Source organism: Talpa europaea, assembly GCF_964194135.1.
Source record: "Talpa europaea genome assembly, chromosome: 1".
NCBI classification, from domain to species: Eukaryota; Metazoa; Chordata; class Mammalia; order Eulipotyphla; family Talpidae; genus Talpa; species Talpa europaea.
In genome coordinates, this window is record NC_140073.1 from 11,555,701 (window position 1) to 11,571,435 (window position 15,735).

The 15,735-nt window shown below is 36.9% G+C and overlaps 1 protein-coding gene across 1 annotated transcript; it reads left to right on the forward strand.

Moving 5' to 3' along the window:
• Positions 1–927: 927 nt before the first annotated feature.
• LOC311171530 (olfactory receptor 4C46-like) lies at positions 928–1,854 on the forward strand (the record flags this gene model as incomplete). Its single annotated transcript, XM_084234469.1, has 1 exon — positions 928–1,854. One exon carries the CDS (start codon positions 928–930, stop codon positions 1,852–1,854), a length of 927 nt encoding a protein of 308 aa, XP_084090595.1.
• Between the last annotated feature and the right edge of the window lie 13,881 nt (positions 1,855–15,735).

The window sequence follows — 15,735 nt, forward strand, 5'->3', positions numbered from 1 at the left end:
AATTATAATTATCAGTCACATACTGAGCCTCAACCCAAGATAGGAAAAGATTTTAAGTAGAGCAATATCCAAGATTCCCTTTTCTTCAAATTCCTTTTTATCCTTCCATCCATATTGTCATTAATTCCCCAAGACTCCCAATTTTCTAGTGATTAAATGAAAAATTCCATAGCTTTATACCCAAGGTCTTTGTGTCCATCTTCCACATCTCTTTTCAGACGTAGCTATCACTGTATGCAAGTGATTACTCCAAGTTAGGTTCTAATCAAGTTTTCTCCACTGACTAAAATCTCCTACTTGTGTGTTTACAAAATTTCCTCCTATCTATACTTTTAACAGAATCTTCACTTGTAAGGCAATTTGAGTAATATTCCACAATGCATAATCTTTTTTGCTTTTTTTTAAAAAGATTTATTTATTTATTTATTTATTTATTTATGTATTTATTTATTTATACATACATACAAGAACTGGGTACAGTCAGAAGTGCGGGAGGGTGAGAGAATTCACCAGAGCCAGAGCGGGAACAGAACAGGCAGACCGACGAAATACACTGCTGAGGGGAGAGGCGGGTGCAGCAGGAGAGGTCTGCGCACCATGTGGGACCCTCGCTGGTGACCGCGGATTGAACTGGTGCTGCAAAGGCTGCAGGCAGCTTCGCAGCCCAGCACTCAACTGCTGTGCCACTAGGGGAGGCCCAACCTTTTTTGCTTTCTAGAAACAAAAATCTCAAAAGAATTGACCAATGCTATAAACTAATATTAACTCAATAAAAAAGACTTAGAAAAGAAAAAAAAAAGAATTGACAACTCAATAGAATCCAAGTGTTTACTACTTACTAAAACGGAGTTGTTTAATACTTCCAAGGTTCAGTAATTTAAAAACTTTGTGTTTTCAGGTCATTTAATTAATCATCACATAAAACGCATGGAGATTAGGAACAACGTGACAGAGTTTGTCCTACTGGGACTCACAGAGAATCCAAAGATGCAGAAGATCGTATTTGTTGTATTTTCTCTCATCTATATCATCACGGTGATAGGAAATATGCTCATTGTGATCACCATAAATGCTAGCCCATCATTAGGGTCTCCAATGTACTATTTCCTAGCCCATCTCTCCTTCATTGATGCCTGCTACTCCTCTGTCAGCACTCCCAAACTGATCATAAATTCACTCTATGAAAAGACCATCTCATTCAATGGATGCATGAGCCAAATATTTTGGGAACATTTATTTGGAGGTGGTGAGGTCATCCTGCTCACGGTGATGGCTTATGACCGCTACGTGGCCATCTGTAAGCCCCTGCACTACACAACCATCATGAACTGGCAGGTATGTGGCCTGCTAGTGGGAGTCGTATGGATGGGAGGCTTAATTCATGCCACCATACAGATCCTCTTCATCTTCCGACTGCCTTTCTGTGGTCCTAACGTCATAGATCACTTTATGTGTGATCTGAATCCTGTGCTCAATCTTGCCTGCACTGATACCCACACTCTAGGGCTCTTTGTTGCTGCCAACAGTGGGTTCATTTGTCTGTTAAACTTTCTCCTCTTGTTGGTCTCCTATGTGGCCATTCTGTGCTCTCTAAAGCACCACAGCTTGGAGGCAAAGCGCAAAGCCCTCTCCACCTGTGGCTCCCACATCACAGTGGTCATCATGTTTTTTGTGCCCTGCACATTTGTGTACATGAGACCTGCAGCTACTCTGTCCATTGATAAAGCAGTTGCTGTGTTCTACACTATGGTCACTCCCATGTTAAATCCCTTAATCTATACCTTGAGAAATGCCCAGATGAAAGATGCCATGAAGAAATTGTACAGTAAGAAAGCTATTTCAAGTGACAAATAAGTGTATTTGGAGCACACAATTGATTCAACTGAAGCAAGAGTCCAAAATACATGGCGAATGATCTCAGCAAGGAATATCTATGGGATATTTCAGGTGGTGCAAGGGGATAAGATGCAGTACTGTGAAGCTATCCGCAGCCTCAGCAGCACGAGTTCTATCCCCAGTCTGCCACAGAGCTACCTACATGGTGCAGCAGACCTCTCCTGTCTTACCTGCTGCTCCCCTCAGCAGTGTATTTTGGTCAATATGCCTGTACTGTTCCCCACTCTGTCTCTGCTGAATCCTCTCACCATTACCCCCACACCTGTGGCCTGTACCCCAGTTCTTGCATACACAAATAAATAAATCTTTGAAAAAAAAAGAATATCTATGGGATTAAGAAATAGCTCATTGCAATGGAGGGAGAAAATAAGAGCATGCCAGAAAGAGAAAAGCATCCTCCACATCATCTAGAGACTGCATATTTAGAATATACTACCAAATGGGGTTTAGTTTTACTAAGTCATCCGTTCATCCGTGCATACAGATTCACAGTCTTGCTTTCTAATAAAAGTAAAAGCAATAATGAAATATACTGTAACTATCATAATCTCTGTAACAATCATATGAGACAGGCACAGTTCACGACCCTACTTCAAGTGAAGAAACTGACAAAAAAATACAAGGTGCCAAAAGCAGGTATATCAAAGAACTAGTAATCAAAATCTGATATCCCAGACTGTGGTCTCAGCAGCTATAATACACTGTCAAGTAATGATTATGTGAGTTATAAGATAATTGTACTAGTTACCTTTTTTTGAGCAAGAGATTGTTAGTTTAGTATTATAACTAAAATACCAATCATTTGTAATTAATAACTTCATTTTTAGATATCATAGTAGTATAACAATATATTGCTTGTATCTTTATAGCATATAACTATTTCAGAGTTAAAAGTAATGGGTTATTGAACCTATGTAACCATTTAATGAAAATTACATTTTTCAAATTCCTTGTAGATTTCAGAATGCTTCGGTATTGTTTATGTATCTCAGGCTGCTAATCTATCAGAAAGAGCTGAAAAAGAAAATCTCAATGTCAAACACGAATTTCTATTAAATATACAATTATACTCAATAAAAATTTTGCCTACTCTTTAACAATATTTCAATAAGGTATCACAATGTGCATGATAATATTGAGCTAAAGTATAAAGTAAAGTATCACTGAAATACAGAGCACAAAGATAATACTGGGGCCTAGAGAATTCTTTCATACCTTTATATGTATCGAATGTTGAGGAGCATTCTAGTTTGATGTTTAGGGAAACCACAAATTTTTTTCACCCTTTTCAAAAATGAGGATGAATAGAAATTAAAACAGAGTCTCAACAAATCACTACCTATATGCAATCATTTACTTGATACTTTCCCTGCCTTCAGCAAGATTTTATTATCCCATGAATATGAATTGCTTGGTATATTACTCTGTAATTTATTTTATTTTGGGATAACATTTCATTACTAACAGCTATTTTTAGAAATATGCAGCTCCATCTGCACAGCAAACAATTTAAGGTACTAAGGTACTATGTACTAAACAACAAATATTTTGAGCCTTAGGAATATATCAGACTCATTGATAATTGCTGGGACTTGTGTGGGTCCTCCCTTCACAGACTAATGGATCCACTAAAAGAATCCCAAAAAAGAGTAGAAAACGACAAAAGTATTGTAAACAGCAGCACAGCAAAAACACAGCGTATTATAAGAGCACACTGCAAAGGAACCATGACCTCTCAGGTGAGGAAAGACTTCCTAGAAGAAAAGAAAGCAAATACAGGACCCAGAAGAAGTCTGTTGGCAAAGCAAATGGCCATGAGATTGAGGGGAGAGTCCTAGGAGAAGGACTCTTCTCCTAGGTGGCATGTACTATGAGTGTGCTTAAAAATTTAAACGTAAATTTCTTAAATTTGGGCCTCCCCGGTGGCGCAGTGGTTGAGAGCTGGGTTGCAAAGCTGCCCGCAGCTTCTGTAGCGCCGGTTCGATCCCCGGCCGCAGGGTGAGGGTCCCAAATGGCGCGCAGACCTCTCCTGCCGCCCGCTGTTCCCCTCAGCAGTGTACTTTGTCACTCTGCCTGCTCTGCTTTCCGCTGACTCTGGTGTATTCTCTCACCCTCCCACGCTTCTGACTGTACCCAGTGCTTGTATAAATAAATAAATAAATAAATAAATAAATAAATAAATAAATAAATAAATAAATGTTTAAAAAAAATAATTAATACAGAGGAAGGAATGCCAAGACTAAGGGAGACTGTAACATTGGAGTGTATTTGTTATTTCAGACGTATTCACCCACCATGGGAGGATCAAGAATCACAAACATGGTGTAAGGTAGTAACCAAGCTTCATTCTTTTGCATGTAACAACCCAGTTTTCCCAGCACCATTTACTGAACAAACTTTCTTTGCTCCATTGCATATTCTTTGTTCCTTTGTCAAAGACCAGTTGACCATAAATCTGTGGGGTTATTTCTGGATTTTCTATTCAGTTCCATTGGTCCATGTGTCTGTTCTTGTTCCAAAACCATGTAGTTTTGATTATTATGGCTTTGTAGTCTGTTTGAAATCTGGGCATGTGATGCCTCCATTCCCTTCTTTTTTTATTCAGGAGAGCTTTGGCTATTTGGGGTTTTTGGTGGCTCCATATGAATTTCATCAATATTTGTTCTATTTCTTTTAGAATGTCATTGACATTTTTATTGGAATAGCATTCAATCTGTAAATTGCTTTTGGTAGGATGGCCATTTTAATGGGGATGTCTTCCCATTACTTTGTGTCTTCTTCTATTTCTTTGAGTGGTGTTTTATAGTTCTTTGTATAGGTCCTTTACCTCTTTTGTTAGGTTTATTCCCAAGTATTTGATGTTCCTTGTTTCAGTAATAAAAGGGATGGCCATGAGTTCAATCCCTAGCCAGCGAGCTACCACACATGGTGCAGCAGACCTCTCCTGAATCGCCTACTGCTCCCATCAGCAGTGTATTTCACTAGATCTGACTGTTCTTCTCCCCACCCTGTCTCTGGCGAATACTCTCACCCCTAGCACCTCTGGCCTACACCCAGTTCTTGTATGCATAAACAAAAATAAAACTTTAAAGAAAAACAGAATTTCATTCCTGAACCATAACTTTTCCTACTTTACCCATCTGGAAACTCCTCCACCTTCCCAAAAAAATAGAAAACGTTATTGTTGCCTTCTCTCAATCTCACAGGTTGTGGTAAATGCCTATTATTGCACTTACCACACTGTCACATTCATCTCTTTGTGTTCATCAGTCTGAGTCCTTGATGGCAAAAATATTTGCTTTACTACAACTGTAATCTTAATCATTTTTTAACCCTCAATATTGGCCAAAGTAAATAAAGAATTTACTGAGAGAGGGAAAAGAAAGAGCTCAAAATGAAAGAAAGTAGAAGAAAAAGTTGAAAGAGAAACATAAATGCATTAAGCAAAGAAGACATGGGTTTAAAATCCTAAGGCTTGGTTTGGGCTTCAGGATCTACCCTTTATTAGAACTATAGCATTAATTTACCTTTGTGCCTAAATTTTTTCAATTTGTTAAACAAGTGATAAATACAAGTGATAAATATCTCCAACAAATATTTCGAAAACTTGTGATAACGAAGTGAGGAAAAACAGAACAAGGAAAACAAAGACTAATGTCAAAAACAAAGGCCAGCAGAAAAATAACAACAAAAATAAAAGCTATTAAGAGAATCATTACACAAAAGTTGAATCATAATTTACTTTGCTTGTTTTATGGGATTTATTGTCTATTCATTTCATTAATTCATTTTCTGAATCCATATCCCAAAACATAACAAATTTACACTTTCCAGATTGGACTCTTATGACTGAGTGAGGAGTTTGCCAGGAAACAGGGAACTTCCACCCCGTTCATCTTCACATACATGCTTTGCAGAATGCTGTGCCACACCAGTCTTATGAGCTATTCATTTTTATATCCACAGTCCTAGACAACATAAGGTATTTATTATAAAGCATTTGGGAGGAGGAAAAAGGAGGAGGGTGATATGGAAAGAGATAAAAGAGGAGGGGGGTAAGGGATAGAAGAGAGAGGAGAGAACTACCGATTTCTGACTCCTTCAATTCTCACAATATACAGACATGAATTTGTGGGAGCGGAGTAGAGGGCAGAAGAGGAAGAGAAAAGGATAAATGAAGGAAGGAAAAGAGAAAGAAGGGAAGAGGAAAATTGACATACCACAAAGCTGTCTAAGACTTATTTTTTTTATTTTTATATTCCAATACAATTGTGACCCCCTTATTTTGACCCCAATCCCTCCCATCCCCACTCCCCATCCCCCACAGAGTTTCTCTGTTCATAGTTGTTTGTTGATTTTGATTTTTACTTTCTTATAGTTATTCTTTTTCCTGGTCCCTTATTTAAGTTTTCTACATTCCTGCTATGAGTGAGACCATCCGGTATTTTTCTTTTTCTTTCTGGCTTATTTTGCTGAGCATGATCCCTTCCAGCGCCATCCATGTTGCACAAATTGCATGTGTTTATCTTTTTTGTATGCTGAGTAATATTCCATGGTGTATATGTCCACATCTTCTTGATCCAGTCATCTATTTTGGGGCATTTGGGTTGTTTCCAAAGCTTAGCTATTGTAAACAGTGCTGCTATAAACATAGGGGTGCAGGTGTTCTTTGGAATTAATGTTTCTGTGTCCTTTGGGTAAATACCTAGGAGTGGAATTGCTGGATCACATGGAAGCTCTATGTTTAGTAGGTCCAGAAATCTCCACACAGCTCTCTATGGTGGTTGGACCAGTTTGCACTCCCACCAACAGTGCAGGAGAGTTCCTTTTTCTCCACATCCTTGCCAACATTTGTTGTTGCTAGTTTTTTTAATATGTGCCATTCTCACTGGTGTAAGATGGTATCTCATGGTAGTTTTGATTTGCATTTCCCTGATGACAAGTGATGTTGAACATTTTTTCATATGCCTGTTGGCCATTTGCATTTCCTCTTCAGAGAAGTTTCGTTTTAGCGCTTCTGCCCATTTTTTGACTGGATTATTTTCTTTGTTGTTGTTGAGTCTCATCAGCTCTTTGCAGATTTTTGTGATCAGTCCTTTATCATTAGTGTTGGGTACAAAAATGTTCTCCCAGTTGGTGGGGTTTCTCTTTGTTTTGGTTATTGTCTCTTTTGCTGTGCAGAAGCTCTTTAATTTGATGTAGTCCCAGCTGTTTATCTTTGCCTTCACTATCATTGCTTTGGGTGATGTGTCTGTAAAGATGTCTTTGATGTGCATATCATGTAATGTTTCGCCTATATTTCCCTCTATGTATTTTATAGTTTCAGGTCTTATGTCTAGTTCTTTAATCCATTTTGAGTTGGTTTTTGTGTATGGTGTGAGGTAGTAGTCAAGCTTCATTCTTTTGCATGTAGTGACCCAGTTTTCCCAGCACCATTTATTGAACAAACTTTCTTTCCTCAAATGCATATTTTTTGCTCATTTGTCAAAGATTAGTTGACCATAAAACTGTGGGTTTATTTCTGGATTTTCTATTCGATTCCATTGGTCTGTGTATCTGTTCTTGTTCCAATACCATGCAGTTTTGATGATTATGGCTTTGTAGTATAATTTGAAGTCTGGGTGTGTGATGCCTCCATTCCCTTCTTTTTTTTTTTCAGGAGAGCTTTGGCTATTCGGGGTTTTTTGTGATTCCATATGAATTTCATCAATAATTGTTCTATTTCTTTGAAGAATGACATTGAAATTTTGATTGGAATAGCATTGAATCTGTATATTTTTTTTGGTAGGATGGCCATTTTAATAATGTTGATTCTTCCAATCCATGAGCAGGGGATGTCTTTCCATTTCTTTGCGTCTTCTTCTACTTCTTTGAGCGGTGTTTTATAGTTCTTTGTATAGGTCCTTTACCTCTTTTGTTAGGTTTATTCCCAAGTATTTGATTTTTTTGCTTCGATAATGAAAGGGATGGTTTTTTTATATTTCTTTTTCTTCAGATTTATTGTTTGTGTACAGGAAGGCTACTGACTTTTGCATGTTGATTTTGTATCCTTCCACTTTACAGAACTGATTGATGAGTGGAATTAGTTTTTCTGTGGAGTTTCTGGGCTCTCTATGTTTATTATCATATCATCTGCAAATAGTGATAGTTTGACTTCTTCTTTTCCTATTTGGATTCCTTGTATGTCTTCTCTTGTCTTATTGCTCTGGCTAGGACTTCCAGTACTATATTGAAAAGCAGTGGTGAGAGTGGACATTCTTGTCTTGTTCCAGATCTTAATGGAAATGCTTTCAGCTTTTCACCATTGAGAATGATACTGGCTGTTGGCTTGTTGTATATGGCCTTTATGATATTGAGGTATGTTCCTTGTATCCCAAGAATTTAAGGGCTTTTATCATGAATGGTTGTTGCACTTTGTCAGAAGCTTTCTCAGCATCTATTGATATTATCATATAGTTTTTATATTTCTTTTTGTTGATGTGTTGGATAATGTTGATTGATTTTCAGATGTTGAACCATCCTTGTGTCCCTGGAATGAATCCTACTTGGTCGTGGTGAATTATCTTACGGATACATTGTTGGATTCTGATAGCTAAAATATTATTGAGGATTTCTGCATCAGTGTTCATTAGGGAGATTGGCCTTTTTTTGTGTTGTCCTTGTTCGGTTTTGGTATTAGTGTAATGTTGGCTTCATAGAACGTGTTTGGTATTATCCCTTCCTTCTCAATTTTTTGGAAGAGTTTGTGAAGGATAGGCACTAATTCGTCTCTGAATGTTTGGTAGAATTCATTTGTAAATCCGTCAGGTCCTGGGCTTTTGTTTTTGGGGAGGTTTTTGACTACCATTTCAATTTCACTGCTTGTAATTGGTCTAGTTAGGTGTTCTAGTTCTTCTTTATCTAGCTTTGGGTGATTTTAGTGTTGTAGGAATTTGTCCATCTCCTCTAGACTGTTGAACTTGTTTCCATATAACTGTTCATAGTAGTTACTGATTATTCTTTTCATTTCTGCTGTGTCCATTGTGATTTCTCCTCTGTCATTTATGATCCTGTTTATTTGTGCTTTCTCCCTTTTTTCCTTTGTGAGCCTGGCTAGGGGTTTGTCTATTTTATTGATTTTTTTCAAAGAACCAGCTCTTGGTTTCATTGATCTTTTGGATTGTTTTTTTAGTTTCAATTTCATTTATTTCTGCTTTGGTTTTTATTATTTCTTTTCTTCTACTGGTTTTGGGGTTTCTCTGGTGTCTGTTTTCAGAGATGACAATAGTTGTCTGATATATTTCAGTGCTCCTTCGTTTGGTGAATATATTTTAATGAGTGTTATTTCTTCTTGAAGTATTGTCCCCTTGATCATAATGTAGTGACCATTGGGGTCTCTTTTTATCTTTTTGAGTTTGAAATTTGTTTTATCTGATATAAGTATAGCTGTTCCTGCTTTCTTTTTTGGTCCATTTGCTTGTAGGATTGTTTTCCATCCTTTAACTTTGAGTCTATTTTTATCTTTTGTCGATAAATGTGTTTCCTGTAGACAGCAAAAGGTTGGGTTTTGTTTCTTAATCCAACCTGCGACTCTGTGTCTTTTTATTGCAGAGTTTAGTCCATTTACATTTAGAGTTAATATTGATATGCTAGCATCTGTATTTGCCATTGTGTTTGTCTTTCCTTTGATTTTATTTATTTATTCTTTTAATAACTTTTTTTTGGCCTTCTTTCATTGTTATTCATCCCTCTGAGGTTCTGGCTTTAGGATTCCTTGAGTATTTTTTGGAGTGGGGGTTTAGTCTTAATGAAATTCCAGAGTTTCTGTTTGTCTGGGAAGGTCCTTATTCTTTCTTCATAGAGGAAGGAGAGCTTTGTGGGAAAGAGTATTCTTGGTTGGCATCTGTTTTCTTGGAGTCTGTTGATTATGTCCCTCCCTCTCTCCTTGCCTGTTGTATTTCTTCAGAGAAGTCTGATGTCAGCCTGATTGGTTTTCCTTTGAATGTTATCTGTTTCTTCCCTCTTGTCAGCTTCATTATTTTTTCCTTGTCCTGGATTCTTGGGAGTTTACTAGTATGTGTCTTGCTGTATTTTTCCTTTCATCGTGGAAGTTTGGTGTTTTTCTTGCTTCTTGTATATCAATTTCCAGCTCCTTCTTCACATTTGGGAAGTTCTCTTCAATTATCTCCTTGAATATTTTCTCTGTTCTTACATCTCTCTCCTCTCCTTCTGGGATTCCTATAACTCATATTTCCTTTCCTCATGGAGTCAGATAGTTCCCGAAGTCTTTCTTCGGTCTTTTTCCTTCTTACTGCTCTTTCCTTTTCTGTTTTGGTTCTTTTTATTTCTGTGTCTTCAAGAGTACTTATTCGTTCTTCCATTTCATCTATTCTGCTTTCATTGCTTTTCCCAGAGTTCTTTAGTGCCTCCATGAATTCTTCTCCTGCATTTCTTTTACTTCCCTCTTTAAGGACTCAATTTCATTCTTCTGATCGTTGATTATTTTTCCCTTATCACTGTTTTCCTTTATGACTTCTGTCAGTTTTTTTAATCATGGCAATTTTAAATTCTCTTTCTGGAAGGCTCAGAAGTTCTTCCAAGTTACTGTCGTTGCAATCTGGGGGATAGTTTTCTTTTTGTGGTGTGCTTTTTTCCTGAGGAGTTGCTGGTTTGTGTGTGGTTTTTCTACTCCCTACAGTCTGTTTTCTAATTTGCCATATGCATTGGGACACTGTGTTGCTGGTACTGGTTGGCATCTTGGGCGAATTTCCCAGCTCACCTCTGGCTCCTCTGGGAGCATTCTGCCAGTTTCAAGCAGTCTTTACTGAAGAAATGTCCCTGTTCTAAAATGTCAATGCAAGATTCACTTTAAGACTTATTTTTTAAGAGAATCCAAACTTTCCATTAAATATGTTAATTATGGCCCTTAGTATCAATATCAAACAAAAATATGACAAATAAGTCACAGGTGGTTCTTACATACAAACTGGTCAGAATAAAAAGTTATTTTTGCCCACCTCAATATTTTGGGTTTTGAGCTATTGACTTGTCATCAATTGGCTCTCTACATACTCAATTCTTAAACTCTTTAGGGCTTCAATCCGAAGTACATGCAATAGAGTCATGTTTATCTTAAAATAATGTAAATTTACTGTAAAAAAAAAAAATCCAAGAGTTTCTAAAACAGTAAATCCCAAAGGAAAATCAGCAAAGGAATGTTGTGCTTCTCTTACATACCAATGCTGTGTGCTAGAATTCCTCAGCTTGACCTGACAGCTTTGAATAATAAACTATCCCAGAGACTAGACTTTTTTCCCCCATTCCCCTTAGATATATTACTTTGTACTTAAAATGAGCTTGGAGAGCAGATTAAAATTTCAGTAGTCCTAGCAGGTTTCTATTTCTATGGGACTCACAGAAGTTCACAGGTTTTTTTAGTTTTTGTATAGAATTTGGTCTGATAGCCATAATATTAGCCCTAAAAACATGGTAGCCATTTTTAAAGCTAGAAAAGCAAATCCAGTTACCAAGATACATGCAGATGATGTAAGGTCTCCTAGATGAGGAAATCTGTGGAAACTGAGTCTTCTAAGTTCTTTTTCAGAGCACCTGTGCTCAATGCAAAGCTACATATTTACTCCTTCATGTGTCTAGGATCCCATGTCGAATCAGAGTGAGAAATCTTCACAGTCCTACCTTTTCAACTCTTTCAGTGCTTGCTATATATAGACATGACTTTAGTCATACAGACAACTCACCTCTGTGCTATTTCCTCAACGGAAGAATAATTAATGTTAGGAGTCTTTGCCAAAATGGCAACCAACTGCTTTTCCCACTCTCCCATGGTCCTTCTGACCAAACCATGACATTTAACAAAGGTTAGCATTCACTACCAATCTTGGATAATTATCAGTCTTGCAGTCAGAACTTGGATTCTACAGTCTTCTTTTTGTCAATAATAAAAGTTTGTGGAACATCTAAAATGTACCTGGCACTGTGTTAGTCAATAGTAACAATGACAGTAACAAACTACTGAGTGCAATGCACTAGGTCCCACGTGAAACACGTTACCTGATGTCCCCTTTGTAATGAGCACTGTTAGTATCCCCATTTACAAAGAGAATGAAAACTGAGGCACTATGAGTTTAGGTAACTGACCCAAAATCAGCAGTGAATAGTGACAGAACTGAGGTTATATACAAATCTACCTCCACAGTCCAGAGAGTGTCTTTGGCCTCGTGATACAAGATCTCAACTATTAAAAAAAAAAAAAAGTAGCAAGCACTATAGAAAATAACACAGTACCATGTATCTGTGCAATGAGGTGATGGGGTTGAAGTGGAAGGTATCCTTAAGGAAGCGATGTTGATGCCAAAAAATAGTAGATGATTCCTAGATTGGATAAGAAAGTGAGTGCCTGAGAATGTGAAGAATTTGAGATTTGAGCTGAACTATATATCATTTGATGAACAGTGAAAAAGGCACCATGTGAGCCCATCAAGTGTGTTTGTACTTGCATCTTGTTATAAATCCAATTAATTATACTTTTCCATGTCTTTTCAAGTGTACTATACCCTTTCATTTTGAACTAGCTGGAAATTACTCAAGCAGAGTGTTTAACTACATATGCAATTGAACAAAAAATCTGCTATAATTTATTAACCAAAATCAAAGCATGCTGCACCTCCCCCTGCAGCGGCCTTTAGGGCTAATGGCTTTCGCCAAGGTCCCTAGGTCCGGCTGGGCAAGGAACCAGTGTGTGGGGGAAGTACAGCAAAGTTCCCTGAAAACATAGATAAGACAGATGCTTATCAAAAGATAAGGACCACCAGGAACCACTACAAGAATGCTACTACAAAAAACCTTATCTTGTCTTTCTAGAACTACAAACTTTATTCCCTTATTGTCTTTCTAAACTTCCTTCTTTCTTCTATAAAGGTCATTGCTTGTTAATCAAAAAATCATATGAAATCCTTAACACAAGGCTGACTCAAATGAAACATTACTAAACCCTGTAATAATTAAAATATAGTTTAGGTAAAAAAGTAGTTAGTAATAAATGCGATTATATAGTTTAAAAACAAAACTAATGGTCTATCTACTTAGGAATGAGGCTAGGTCCAGATGTAAATCACTGCCCTGTCAGTGATAAGCTAAACCCAGAGCAAGCTGATTTCATTGATATTCACTGTTCCTATGCTTTTAGAAGACATATATATACTGGTCACCAACTCAAAGAAAATTACACTCAGATTTACACTCTCTCTTGAAGTGTGTCTGTTTGTCATTTCTTTCGCCGACTCCCTGACCACCCTGCACACTTCTCTCAACCCTGAGACGGCCTCATCGTCTACTGCTGTGCTGGTCTGCGGCATAAGCAAAGAGAGCTTAAACTACTAAAGTCAGTATCTCAAATAGGTATCTACATTCATGTTTCTTGCAGCATTATTCACACTAATGAAGACATGGAAACAACCTATATGTCCACTGATAAACAAGAAAGGAAAATGTCTCAAACACACACCCCCCCACAAATAAAGGAAACCCATCATTTGTGATGACGTGAATGGACTCAGACAAAATTGTGATAAGTGAAATTAAGCCAGACAGAAAGAGCAATAGTGTATGAGCTTATAAAATATACAAGACTATGACTCATGTTAGCAGAATAAAAAAGTGGTTGTCAGAGCCTGGAGGAGGAAGAAATAGGAAGATGTTGATCAAGGGGTACGAGACCTTTCAGTTACACAAGATGAATTTCTGGAAATCTATATAAAAATTTAATTAAAGTTAATATTGTATTGCAGAGTTGAAATTTAGTAAGGGTAGATATACAGTGCTCTCATCACAACAAAAATAAAATATCAACTCTGTGAATCATGGAAAATGTTAAATAGCTTGATTGTGGCAATTATTCCACATACCTAGTTATATCAAAATATTCACATACATACTTTAAATACATGCAATTTTACTTGCTCATTATATTTCAGGAGAAAAAAAATAGTTTTTAAAATGAAACGTTTTAAATGACTGCCAATTAAATGTCATGCCCTCACTGATCTAGCTCTCAAGATAGCAATACTGCCTTCCCAATAAAGGTTTAACATTGATCAGAAATAGAACTCTACCTTTGATATGAGTCAACAGGGAAGCTATTAATACATCACAGTCCACACTCCACTGGCGCCCCAGAATCCATGACATGGACTTTCTTAACAGGGAAATTGGGATGTTCATGTGTTTAGGTTCTAAGTGCAGGGAATACAATTCCCTACTCAAAAAAAAGAATGGGTGTTTCTCAGATCTGTCTCTTCAGACTACCTGCTTCTATGACAAAACCTTTCCATCAAAGGAAGTAATTAATTCCTAGGGGAGAAAATAGCACTATAAGACAAGGTCTCTGAAGCTTTATGGAAACCTTTCTAAATCTATAAAGGCAAGTGAACATTTTTTGGGGTGCTATTCACATCTCCTCCTGGGGAGAGGGGCCATCTGAACATGTCTCCTCCACAGTCTGCCTTTTGCCCTGCAGGACCAGAATCGTGGACAGAGGATGATTCGCCATAGTGTTTCCAGGGAATCCATTCTAAATCCAAAACCTAAAAGTGAGTTCCAAAAAAAAGTTTTGAGGCTTTGGGCTCTATGAAATGGTTTAGACTCAAAAGATTTTCTTTTTAAAAAACACGTTTACTAAGGCATCAATGATATACTCCCCACAAAACTGCACATGTTCAATGTACACAACTTCTTAACAAATACAGATTTGACAGTGAATCATCTGAAAAGGTTCTTCCCAGGTGTGACTTATCTTTTCATAAGAAAAGCTACTTATCACAAGTTTCAAGGAGAGATTATTTCTGAACACCCCCCAACATCTTTGAAATAATCTAAAGCAGCTAAGGTAAGTTTTCAATCGTGCTGATACTTGTTAAAGATTGCGACCTTCTATATGTAATGACTATTTTTAAAACTTTTCAGATATATGTAGTTATAGAGCATTTCATTCTCAACACAGTTCTTGAAAAGATAATTCATAAATACTACTAACCTAATTTGATGGTCAAAAATTTTGAGACTCATAGAAATTAAGTAAATTGTAGTCCCCAGCTCTCTGACACCAATTCTCAAGCACCACACTTTTTCTGAGATACCTTCTTTAGTAATTATAAATCATAATAAGGATGAAAAAAATTCAACTATATTTCACATATACAACATGAAAAAAATGTTTATTACCTGATATAAATAATCAAATGTTTCATCCAGACCCAAACATGGAGAATCCTCCCTGGGATAAACTGCTATGGATATGAGAATTCCTATTGCCTCTTTGAGAGTAAAATTGGTGATGATTCTTTTAGAGCTTATTGTTTGGTTAAATATTTCTCTGTTTTGTTGCTCAGTGTTTCTTCTTCCTATAATATTAAGTCTGTACACAGTCATAAAAATAAATGAATCTTTTTTATGTGTCCACAACATACGGTGATTATCTGTATACATGTTGCATCAAATTATTCACAAAACAAACCATGAAGTGGTATTATTATGCTTTTATAGATGAAAATATAAGGCTATAAAATCTCAGATAAAAGAGTTGCAACTTAAAGAACGAGATTCTGATCTGTTCTTTCTGATTCTCAAGTAATACTCAACCAACGACACAGTCTTATTCAGTAATTTGCAGTAGACTCTGGGGACCATGTTTTGGACTGGCATAGAGAAGGGAGAGTTGGATCTGAGGGAGAGGTCAAAATAGAAAAACTATTCAGTAAACACAATACCACATATTAATTCCTATTTGGTAGTTCAAAGGTGTCACCGCATGTATCTGTGTGTGTGCACACGTACTTCTGTCTG